The sequence below is a fragment of the Tasmannia lanceolata genome, unplaced genomic scaffold (assembly GCF_043159265.1).
Source record: "Tasmannia lanceolata isolate RefF3 unplaced genomic scaffold, GAP_Taslan_0.1 ptg000021l, whole genome shotgun sequence".
In the NCBI taxonomy this organism is placed as follows: Eukaryota; Viridiplantae; Streptophyta; class Magnoliopsida; order Canellales; family Winteraceae; genus Tasmannia; species Tasmannia lanceolata.
In genome coordinates, this window is record NW_027518698.1 from 6,009,698 (window position 1) to 6,021,636 (window position 11,939).

At 41.1% G+C, this 11,939-nt stretch overlaps 1 protein-coding gene across 1 annotated transcript; it reads left to right on the forward strand.

Moving 5' to 3' along the window:
* The first annotated feature begins 9,925 nt into the window (after positions 1–9,925).
* On the forward strand, positions 9,926–11,469 carry LOC143855400 (uncharacterized). Its single transcript, XM_077365517.1, has 2 exons — positions 9,926–10,204; positions 11,116–11,469. The coding sequence occupies exons 1-2, from the start codon at positions 9,926–9,928 to the stop codon at positions 11,467–11,469; spliced, it is 633 nt and encodes a 210-aa protein (XP_077221632.1).
* Positions 11,470–11,939: the final 470 nt, after the last annotated feature.

Here is an 11,939-nt window from a genome sequence, read left to right on the forward strand (position 1 = left end):
AACTTTTGAAATGGTTTTAAAAGGAAGAGAAATCTTAAACAAACAAAAGAAAGATACAAAAAGGAAGAAATAGGCCTTCAAGCAAAGAGGAGATGAAATGCTATAAATGCAACAAGGTTGGTCATATACGACCAAATTGCCCACTCATCAACAACAATGACAAGGATAGGAAGAATAGAAGAAATGGCAAAAAGGCATTGTGTGCGGCGGCTTGGGATGAAGGGAGTGCTTCATCCGGAAATGAATCCAACGGAAAGGATGAAGATGACCTTTGCTTCATGGGACTCGCCGATGTGACACAAGAGATCTCCATATCCGAGGTAAATGATGTTGATGATATGTCTCATGAATTCTCTAATGATGAACTAATATTTGCTTGTGAAAAACTTCATGAAAATTTGGATTTACATATTGCCAAAAACAAAACAATGAAAAAATCCTTACAAGATATCACTAGGGAATTTGGGCTCTTGAAAAAGGAATTCGATTTGCAAACCAATACAAGTGAAAAATTGATTTTGGAAAATAAAGCTTTGAATGAAGAAATAGACAAATTAATCCTTGAAAACAAAAGCTTGAAAGAGGAAAATGAGACACTTGTTTTTAAATGCAAAGAACTTGATTTAACGTTTAGAAAATTCTCATGTGGCAAAAACAAACTAGATGAAATTCTTGAAAATAAGCTTGTCTCTTTAGAAAAAAATGGTCTTGGTTACCAACCCTTTTCTAAAGGAAAAGCTTCATTCAAAAATAAGTTTATAATAAATTCCTCCCACATCCATGCTAACTCTAGTGCCTTTATTCCTACTTGTCACTATTGTGGTAGAATAGGACACTTAAGGTTTGCATGCAATGTTAAGAAATCAAAAGCATCTAAATTTATGTGGGTAAAAAAGGATGAGCATTATGACGTTGCTAACCTTGAAGGACCCAAGAAAAAGTGGGTACCTAAAACTTCAATATGAGCTTTGTTTCTTGTAGGTATGTTTGAAAGGAAAACTCTCAAAGGACAAGTGGTTCTTGGATAGCGGTTGCTCAAGGCACATGACGGGAGATGTAACTAAGTTCACCTTTGTCACCATGAGTCATCAAGGAAATGTCACCTTTGGAGATGATACAAGAAGCAAAATCATCGGTGAAGGTACCATTAAAATTAAGGACATTAAGGTCGAACATGTTTTGCTCGTCGACGGTCTTTCATTTAATTTAATAAGCATTAGTCAACTATGTGATCCTGGTCACAAAGTTCTTTTTGAAAAAGATAGTTGTAAGATTTTGAATGCTAAGAACAATGAAATTGAATTTGTTGCATATAGAGATGGCAATATGTATTCATTAGCATTAGAAGACCTTGAAAATCAAAACGTCCAATGTCTCTCCGCCATGGATGATAACCCTTGGTTATGGCATAGGAGACTTGGTCATGCTCATATGGATTTGATTTCAAGATTATCTTCTAAGAATCTTGTGAGAGAGTTACCTAAACTCATACATTAGAGATAAAGTTTGTAATGCTTGCATTCATGGAAAACATGCTAAAAACTCGTTTAAACCCATAAGTGTATTATCTACCTCTTGTCCACTACAACTCCTTCACATGGACCTATTTGGTCCCATGAAGACTAGTAGTAGAGGAGGCAGTAGATATGTATATGTGATTGTTGATGACTACTCTAGGTTCACTTGGGTGTTGTTTTTAACTAATAAAGATGAAACCTTCAAGAAATTTCTCAACTTGTGTAAGCGAATTCAAAATGAGCAAGGGGTTTTCATAAATGAAATTAGAAGTGATCATGGAACTGAGTTTGAGAACTTTGAGTTTAATACCTTTTGTAATGAAAATGGAATCAAGCACAATTTCTCGGCTCCAAGAACTCCCCAACAAAATGGGGTAGTTGAAAGGAAAAATAGATCACTTATTGAAATGGCTAGAACCATGTTAAATGAGTATAATGTTCCAAGAAACTTTTGGGCGGAAGCCGTTCACACGGCTTGCTATATTTTAAATAGAGTGCTCATTAGACCTTACCTTAACAAAACACCTTATGAACTATGGAGTGGAACACCCTCCAAAGTTAGCTATTTCAAAGTTTTTGGTTGTAAATGTTTTATATTAAACATGAAAGACACCTTGCATAAGTTTGATTCAAAATCCGATGAAGATATCTGCTTAGGCTATTCAACCCATAGTAAAGCTTATAGAGTCTATAACAAAAGAACTCAAATTGTGGAAGAATCCGTGCATGTCAAATTTGATGAGTCAGTTGAACCTCCTAAAGTCATTAATGAAGATGATGACGGTGTCAATCTTCCAGAGCCTCATAGCCAAGTAGAGTCCATTGTTCAACCCTTAGAAAATCTTGATTTAGAAGGTCATCATATAGAAGAACTTGAAGTAGAAAGTCGTCCTAAACATAGTAGAATCATGTCTAGTCACCCTTCTACTCAAATCATAGGTGAAACCTCACAAGGAGTTAAGACAAGATCTCACTATAAGAATATTTGTGCCAACATGGCCTTTATCTCCCAAATAGAACCCAAGTCCATAAAAGAAGCTGAAAAGGATGAATTTTGGATGATTGCTATGAATGAGGAACTAAACCAATTTGAGAGAAACTAAGTATGGCGGTTAGTTCCTAGGCCTAGTGATCACCCGGTTATTGAGACTAAATGGGTGTTTAGAAACAAACTCGATGAGCATGGAGATATTCAAAGGAATAAAGCTAGATTAGTAGCCCAAGGTTACAACCAAGAGGAAGGTATCGATTATGATGGGACCTTTGCTCCGGTTGCTAGATTGGAAGCCATAAGGATGCTACTTGCATTTGCATCCCATAAAAACTTTAAGTTGTATCAAATGGATGTGAAGAGTGCATTCCTAAATGGGTATATTATGGAGGAAGTTTATGTTGAACAACCTCCCGGTTTTGAGGATTTCAAATACCCTAATCACGTGTATAGGTTGGACAAAGCCTTGTATGGTCTAAAGCAAGCTCCTAGAGCTTGGTATGAGAGGCTCAGCTCCTTCCTATTAGAGAGTGGCTTTCAAATGGGCACAGTTGACAAAACCTTGTTCATTAAAAGAAAAGGAAAAGATATGCTTATTGTTCAAGTCTATGTAGATGACACAATATTTGGTGCTACCAATGATAAGATGTGTGAAGAATTCGCACAATCCATGCAAAAAGAGTTTGAGATGAGTATGATGGGAGAGCTTACCTATTTCCTAGGACTTCAAATCAAACAATGTAAAAATGGAATTTTCATCAACCAAGAGAAGTATACTAAGGAACTCCTTAAGAAATTTGGCATGGATAGTTCACAAATCAAGCCAACTCCTATGAATACTTCCACCAAATTAGAAAAGGATGAAATTGGCGAACCGGTTGATGAGAAAAAGTTTCGAGGAATGATAGGTAGTTTATTATATTTGACCGCTAGTCGGCCGGATATAATGTTTAGTGTGTGTATTTGTGCTAGGTTTCAATCGGCTCCTAAAGAGTCTCATTTGAGTGCCGTTAAGAGGATATTCAAATACCTCAAAGGAACTCCCTCTTTAGGTTTATGGTATGAACGATCGAATGAATTCAATCTAGTAGGATTTTCGGACGCCGACTTTGCTGGTTGTAGAATTGATAGAAAAAGCACAAGTGGCACTTGTCAATTCCTTGGAAGGTCTCTAGTGTCTTGGTTTAGCAAAAAACAAAACTCGGTAGCCTTGTCTACTACTGAAGCATAATATATTGCGGCCGGCGCTTGTTGTGCACAAATCCTATGGATGAAGAACACTCTCATGGACTACAATCTTGCATTTAGTAATGTTCCAATCCATTGCGATAATACAAGTGCCATCAACTTGACCAAAAATCCAATTCAACATTCTAGAACTAAGCACAGAGAGGTAAGGCATCATTTCTTAAGAGATCATTCTCAAAGGGGATATTGAAATTAAGTACATCCACACCAATGAACAATTGGCGGACATCTTCACAAAACCCCTTAATGAGGATCGATTTTGTGACCTTAGGAGTGGACTTAACATTTGGAGTCTAGATCAAGTGAAAGAGTTTGCACATGAAGCATGAATAGAAGACACAATTATCTTTGTATATGTCTATATATATCTCATATTTTGATTGTGACTACATGGTTTTAGATGATCCAACCCTAACTCTAAAAATCACTCAATTGGTACCCATAGCCCACTTCATTTCAAGGGGGAGTCGGTACCATCACCCTAAATTAAGATACCTAAAACTCTGGCCATGCGCCATCATCTAAACCCTCGGTAAGTCATCTGTGTGTTCATGCATTGGATCATGGTTAAGTTGCAATTCGAAATATCACATGTAACTATGTTCTCCTCACATTCAATTCAACAAAAAAAAAAAAAAAATTTTCTTGGAACTCCGAGAAAAGGGACAGAGGGCTCCTGGAACATTTCTCGGAACTCCGAGCAAATTTCTCGGAACTCCGAGAGTTCGTCCAGGTGTTCTCGGAACTCCGAGATTTCGTCCAGTAGAAAATTTAAAAAAAAATGTGTGTGTTCTCGGAACTTCGAGATTTTTATCGGAGCTCCGAGAATCGGGCCAGGAGTGTTAATACCCCTGGACCCGGTTCATTTTTACTTATTTTTCTCTCCTCTTTCCCTCTTCCTTCCATTTCTCCTAGAAACCTACCTCCATTTTCGTTGTTTTTCTTCCTTTTTCTCCCTACACCTTCCTCCACAACTCTTTTCTCCCTTCAAAATCCCTCTCTTCTTCCTAAAAACTTTTTTTTCCTCTTCAAACCCTAGAATTTCACCCCTTTTTCGTTCTTTCCTTCTTCCCTTCTCCATTTCTCCTAATTTCCTCCATTCTAGGGCTATTCTCTCTTTTTACACCACTAATTCTCTCTATTTCTCCAAATTTCTTTCATTTTAGGGCTCTCTTCTCTTCTTTATTTTTCTCTCCACCCACATCTTTCTCTCACCATGCCTCCTAAAACAAAAAATCTCAACATTGGAGGCTCCTCCCAAGCTGCAGATCCTGAATACGTTCCTGAAGAAGTTCCCGAGGAAGAAGGCGAAGGCGAAGGCTGTGGCGGCCGAGGTTATGCCCAACTCATTTTCACTGGGGATAAGGCCAAGAAACTCTGGGCCGACGTCGGCACTAGGGGCATCCTCACCGACAGGTACATTGATCCCCCTATCCTTCAACATTTTGATTTACAGGCCAAATTTGATGCCCTCCATTGGACACCCATCCTTCACCTCAATGAACCAGTATACCCTCGATTGGTGCGTCTCTTCTACGCCAATCTCACAATTTCCCCTTCCTTCTTCAAAATTGAATCCAAAATCAAGAAAACAGTCATCAAACTCAACTATCACACCTTTGCCACTCTTCTTGGGATTAGCTCTGATGGCCTCACACACTATTTCTGGCCGGAAGATGGGACACATTCACTTGATGATATCGATCATGACACGGTCTATGGTCGGATTACGCGGCGCTACCGCTCAAATATGCCCGTCCAATCCGCCGACCTCATTCCGGTAGTGCGCATGCTTCAAATTTCATGTACCACATCTTCATCCCTCGTGCTGGGATGCGTGAAGCCCTCAGACCCTTAGAGGCCTATCTTATCTACAGCATCCTAGAGGGCCGCCAGCTTTGTCTGCCGTACATCATGTTCCGCTTCATGTTTCAGACCCCTGGCCGCTACCGCTCTTCGTTGCCCTATGGCATGGTCCTCACCTGTGTCTTCCGTCACTTTGGCATCACCTTGGATGGAGAACTGACCATGACTCCAACTACCCCGTTTGACGATCAGACCTTTAACCGCATGGCTCTGAATCAAGCAGCAATTGACGTTGATTCTGACGATGGAGGCGGCTACGAAGCGGAGGCCCAGACTGCACCAGCACCCCAGCCATCACAGGATACCTCTCAGTTCTGCACTCGCCAGGATTTGGCTCACATGCAGGAGGCTATTGAGCGATCCATGGCCTCACAGTTTGCGCAGCTGTCTACCCATGTCGACTCTGAGATTTCTGCTCGCTTCCAGACCCTGACTACCCATGTTGATGACCAGTGGGCCGCCTATTATCGCTACCTCTCCGGTGAGCAGTGGGGCCAGGCGCCGGGCAGCTCTTCTCATCAGCCACCGCCTCCTCCGCATCAGTAGATGGCTCGAGTTCTCTGATGTTGGCTCTTGTTTTTGCTCAGATTTCTATTTCTATTCGGCGTATCTATCTGTTTCTATTTTGTATCGATAGTCTTTGGACTATACGTTGGTTGTATGGATCTTTTTTTTTGGGATGTATTAGGTTTATCTACATCTGTCACTATTATGATGTGTCATGAATGCTATGTACGCTGACTGGTTGTATGCACTTTTCTGTATGTCATTTCACATCCTCTATATATATATATATATATATATCTCTTTTGTTTTCTGTGCGGTGTGCTTCTATGTTCCATTCTTTTTGCTTGCATACCTTGTATTATGCCTACTCTCTCTATATCATTACACGTTACTTGTTCATTTGCTCTCACCTACCCTCACTCCTTTTGTTCCACCTTTTTGGTGATGACAAAAGGGGGAGAATATTTGAGCTCCCAATGCATATATTAAGGGGGAGCAAAGCTCTATGCTTAAAATTTTGCAATCAAATTTTCATCCTTAAAGTAATGCCTTAAATGTTCAATTAAATCAAACTCTTAGGGGGAGCCCAAAGTGTTTTATTCATCCCTAAAGGGGGAGCTCCTACCCTAAAACAAATTATGTTTATCATCATAAAAAAGGGGGAGATTGTTAGCCCAAGGGTTCAACAAGTACTCCTATTAAATTGTTTTGATGATTAACAAACTCAATTTGTTATAAAGGTTTTATACACTAATAATTTCCATTGGCAAAGTTATGATGTTCACAGTGTACCATCCTCAAGAGTGCATGACAAGGGTGAACTCGAGCACAAGAAATGGCAAATCAACTCAAGCACAAGAATGGCAAATCAACTCAAGCATAAAAATGGCAAATCAACTTAAAAGTTCAAGCTTGGCTCAAACATCAATGGAGTTGAGTGAAGACATGTCAAAGCCCCTACAAGGTGCCAACAAGATTGAAGACCAAGTAAATTTAGAATGTAAATGGTCCTTAATATTTAGTCTAGGTCTATGGCACAAAGGAGAGTTAAACTAAACCTAGATAGAATTTAATGGGTTTGTGAATGTTCATAGTGGTGTCCCAACATTGTTGGACCCTCATGACATTCCATTTATCTTGAAAAATCAAAGTTCCAAAAGCCCAAACAAAAACAGCAAAAATATAAGAAAATTCTGCTGTTCGTAGGCTTCTCGGAGCTCCAAGCTCGGAACTCAGAGAAAATTCTCGGAGCTGCGAGAATTGTTCCAGGTTCAAAAAATATGTCGCTCGGAGCTCCGAGCCCGGAGCCCGAGACGACCGTTGGGGAGCGAAATTTTGTGTTTTCTTTGCCCTCCCTATATATATGAACCTAGGGACTCTTGGGCTTTTGACCTAAGGATTTTACAAAGATTTCAAGAGCAGTAAAAGCCATTTATTCTTCTTCTCTTGAAGATCTTCACTCTCCATCTCTCTCTTGTGCCATTTACCTTAGATTATTCTTGAGAGACCTTAGGACCTTCATTTGTTCATCTTGTTCTTGTGAGAGTGAGTGAGCTTTACCTTAAATTAGCCTATCTAGAGGCAAGCAAGCCTTTTCATTTCATCTTCTTTGTATTTGGCACAAATGGCGCCGTAGAAGACCCTTGGAGCGTGGAGCTCGATTTGTACAAGGCGGAAGGAACGCCGTATTTAAGTTCCTTGGAGAAGATAGTGGAATCCTCAAGGAGAGTAACTTGAGAAGAGTGGAGTAGGTCTTGAGCTAAGACCGAACCACTATAAAAATCTTTGTGTCAAATCTTCTTTGCCTCTTCACCTCTTCTTGTGTGGTAAGTTTTCACTATTGCTTTGAATACTATTTTTGATTTCCTATTCAATCTAAAACTAGTGCAATCTAAGTTTTCAAAATTCTTAAAATTTGAAAAAAAACCCAATTCACCCCCTCTTGGATTGCTAAGTGGAATTTCACCATGTCTCACTATCGATGGTGGGTTCGGTATATCCCTTTTCAATAATCCTCAAAATGCCAAATTCTTGGCCTTTTAGGTAAATCTTCATCGTGCCTTCCAACAACCATAGTTGGCACCGTTGAAGTATGGTGGCCTAGATGAGGATTGACCCTCATGATATTGTGAGGAAGAAGATGAGGTTGTCATAGATCTTCTCTTTTAGATTTCAATAGAGAGGAAATCTCTAATAGGAGCCTTTAGCTCTGATACCAATTGAAATCCCAAAGGGCAACCCAAGAGGGGGGTGAATTGGGTTATTTAAAAATTCCTTTTAAACAACTAGGGAGTGTTAGATAATTCCTAGATTATACTAACCCTTGTTCAATATGAAAATTGAAGATAAGGAAAGAGATTACCAATCACACAAGAGGAGGGAAAGAGTAAGAAAACCACACAAGAATTTTTATAGTGGTTCGGTCACAACGGACATACTCCACTACCCAAGTACTTGGTCTTTCCTTGGGATTTTCTCCACTAAAAAATGAGATTCCACTATAGCCGAATCTCCAAGCCGTACATTGAACTCCGCCTCCGAGGAACACACCCTCTTCGCACACCGCCTCCAAGAAGTCAACCGTAATCGCCCACCGCCTCAAAGGGTACAACTTCTCTTAGCAATACAAGAATGATAAGAAAATGTAAAAGCTCTCAAGCATCTTTAATAGGCAAATACAAATCTCTCAAGCTCATGGTAACTCCAAATGATTGCAAATCAAAGTCCTATGGAGTCCTCTTGACTAAAAGTAAATGCAAGATTAATTGCTTTCAAGAGGTTGAAGAAGAATCCTTTTGATTTCAAGAGCAAAAGCTCTAGGGTTTGCAAAATGATTGTTCAAAAGGTTCTTTGGAATGTCTTGAATTGGGTTTAAATAGCCCTAGCAAAGATAAGACTGTTTGGGGACAAAACCATAATTAACGGGTCTTAAAAAGTTAAGTCATGCAAGCCCCAACGGATCTATTTCCAGACGGGAGGTGTCTCGGTCGCCTGCCCTTATCGAGCGCTTCTTTTTAATTTCAAATTTCAAACCTCTGCGGTCGAGTTGGGTAGTCGCGGTCGCCCGTTGTGGGCTTTCTGTTTAAAATAAGTCCGTTCAAAACCTATCCGCGGTCGACCGGATTGGCCTCGGTTGACCGGCCCACTTTTATCGGGTAGATGCTGGAGTCCCTACTTTGAAATTTGGTTTTACAAAATAAACTCATAGGGCTTTGGGCTAAGGTCATTGGGCTTCTTTCCTAAGTTTTAAAACACCTTTCTGAGATTATCAAAATTTGTTTTAAAAGGACTTGAAAACATAGATTCTTGCAAATTACCTCATGCCAAGAGGACTTTATTACACACTATATTAACCTTGAGTCTTCTTGAGTCTTTTCTTCTAGACATTTGCATGAGGTGTTCACTTGGAAGATTCTTCTATCTTGCTTTTATGCATGTGGTTTCCTTGAATCTTCAATGCTTGTAGGATGACCACCAAGGCTTGACTTGCACCAAGTTGAGTCCTTCTTCTCATTCTTCTAGTGATGACTTCGATGGTTCCTGTCTTGATCACAACACTAAAGCAACCATTAGTAATCTACCATTAATTTGGGTTTGTTGATCATCAAAATATGGGTGGGTTGTACCCTTGGGCTTACACAGTGAGATTAATCGAAAAGTTCGAGAGGAAGAGAACAATATGTAAACCCTAGGCCAGAAAAGCCGGAGAGAAGATAGAAGTCAAAGGCGAGACGGATGCCCTAGGAGAGGGGAGGAGAACTACATTCCCCTCAACGCCCCGAGGAGTCAAATACTTATGGCCATCACAGACAAACAATACCTCAAATGGCCCCCGAAGCTGATGTCCAAGGGGAGCAAGAGAGACCGGTCGAAGTACTGCCAGTACCACAAGGACCACGAGCATGACACCGATGAATGTTGCCACCTCACGGAAGAGATCGAGAACTTGATAAAGAGGGGCCACCTTAGAGAATTCGTGGGAAAAAAAGATCGGCCGGCAGAGAGGGAGTCGTCGGGCAAAACTCCAGACCGCTCAGCCCTGCACAGTCCAAAACTCAAGATCAAAGAAGCCCTGGTAGGGAGAGTCGTCTCCCGCCCGCAGCCTGCTGGGATCATCAGCTTGGGCTGCACAAAAAACCGGCCAAACCGATAAACCGAACCGGGCCTTTCGGTTTGGTTTGGTTTTTTTTTTCTCGGCATTGGTTCGGTCACGGTTTAGAATTTTACCAAACTATCCCATCGGTTCGGTTCACGGTTTTAGATTAGTAAACCGAAAATTAACTGAACCGAACCGAGAAATGGAGGAAAAGACAAACTGATTTTGTGTCATTATCAAATCTAGGGTGAGTTATTTCATTTGCAATTAGAAGAGGGGTGATTTAAACAAGGGATGTGTGTCTATATCAATTCCCTATATTCAAAAGTAAAGAATACATTCACCCCTTCCCCTTAGAGCACCCCTTAGAAGTGTAAAAAGAATAGTCCTAAATACTTAGAGGGGCTGTCCAAGAGAAGAAAAAGAGAGAGGAGGGGGACGAATATATCATCCCCTTTATAAGGCCATCGATTAGGGTTAGAGAGGGAGGGGTCTCTTCATTTTTTTTTTTTGAGAGAGAGAGAGAGAGAGAGAGAGAGAGAGAGAGAGAGAGAGAGAGAGAGGAGGCAGAGAGAGCTTACTTAGAGAGCTTGCCAGTCTCGTTGTACACCGTTGATGGTCGATTTGGATAGATAAGCCTTTTTTTGGATAGATAAATGTATTTAACTACTTGATTTGGGTATCGGATAAACCGTGAACCAAAACAAACCAAACCGGTCAAAATCGGTTTGGTTTGGTTCGATTATACCCCCTGATCGGTTTGGTCAAGGTTTGGATTTTCTCTAAACCGATGTGATTGGTTTGGTTCAAAAAAACTCCCTAAACAGAACAGGTCTGAACCGTGAACAGCCCTATCATCAGCATAATAGTTGGTGGTCTAATGGTGGCAGGGACCTCTTCGTCAGGACAGAAGGCATACGCAAGGGAAAAGGCCAAAAACCAACCAAACCATATCTTTCTCGAATGTGCACCTCGAAGGGGTTCTGTTACCCCATAACGACGTGATGGTCATCGGCACGATCATATCCGACCTTCTCGTGAAGAAAGTGTTGGTAGATAATGGGAGTTCAGCAGACATCTTATACTACCATGCCTTCAAGCAGATGGGGATCCCAGAAGAGCGTTTGAAGCCTTTCGTCTCCCATTCATATGGGTTCTCCGGAAACATGGTGCAAGTCAAAGGCTCCATAGAGCTCCCCGTCTGGATTGGCAGCGCGCCCCACACCACAACTTTACGACGATAGAGTTCTTAGTGGTTAAAGCCCGATCCGCCTACAATGTAATTTTAGGAAGGCCTGACCAAAACCTTCTAAGAGCCATTACATCAGCTTATCATCAAAAGCTGAAGTTCGTCACCCCCGAAGGTATCGGGGAAGTCAGAGGAAACCAGGTTAAATCCGGGGAGTGCTAGGCAACGCTCCTGAAGGGAAAACCCGCAGCCGAATCACTCCCGATCGAGATGTTCGACCTAAGAGATGAAGCCCAGGTAATGAGAAATGAGTCAGTTGAAGACCTGGAGAACATTCCCCTCTCTAAAAATGGAGACAAAGAGAAGGTCATTCAGATCGGATCCTCGCTCCTAGACGACCTCAATGCAAGTCTAGTTAAATTCTTAAGGCAAAACTCGGATGGGTTTGGCCTAGTCCTCCGCAGAGATGCCCGGGGTTGACCCCAAACTGAGCGTTCACAGGCTCAATGTTGACCCCACCTGCAA

Excerpts from the sequence above, each read along its gene's own strand:
- LOC143855400 (XM_077365517.1), top strand. The coding sequence starts at position 9,926 with ATGGCCATCACAGACAAACAATACCTCAAATGGCCCCCGAAGCTGATG. Across the intron at positions 10,205-11,115 it reads TCAAGATCAAAGAAGCCCTG|GGACCTCTTCGTCAGGACAG; the intron begins GTAGGGAGAGTC and ends TAATGGTGGCAG.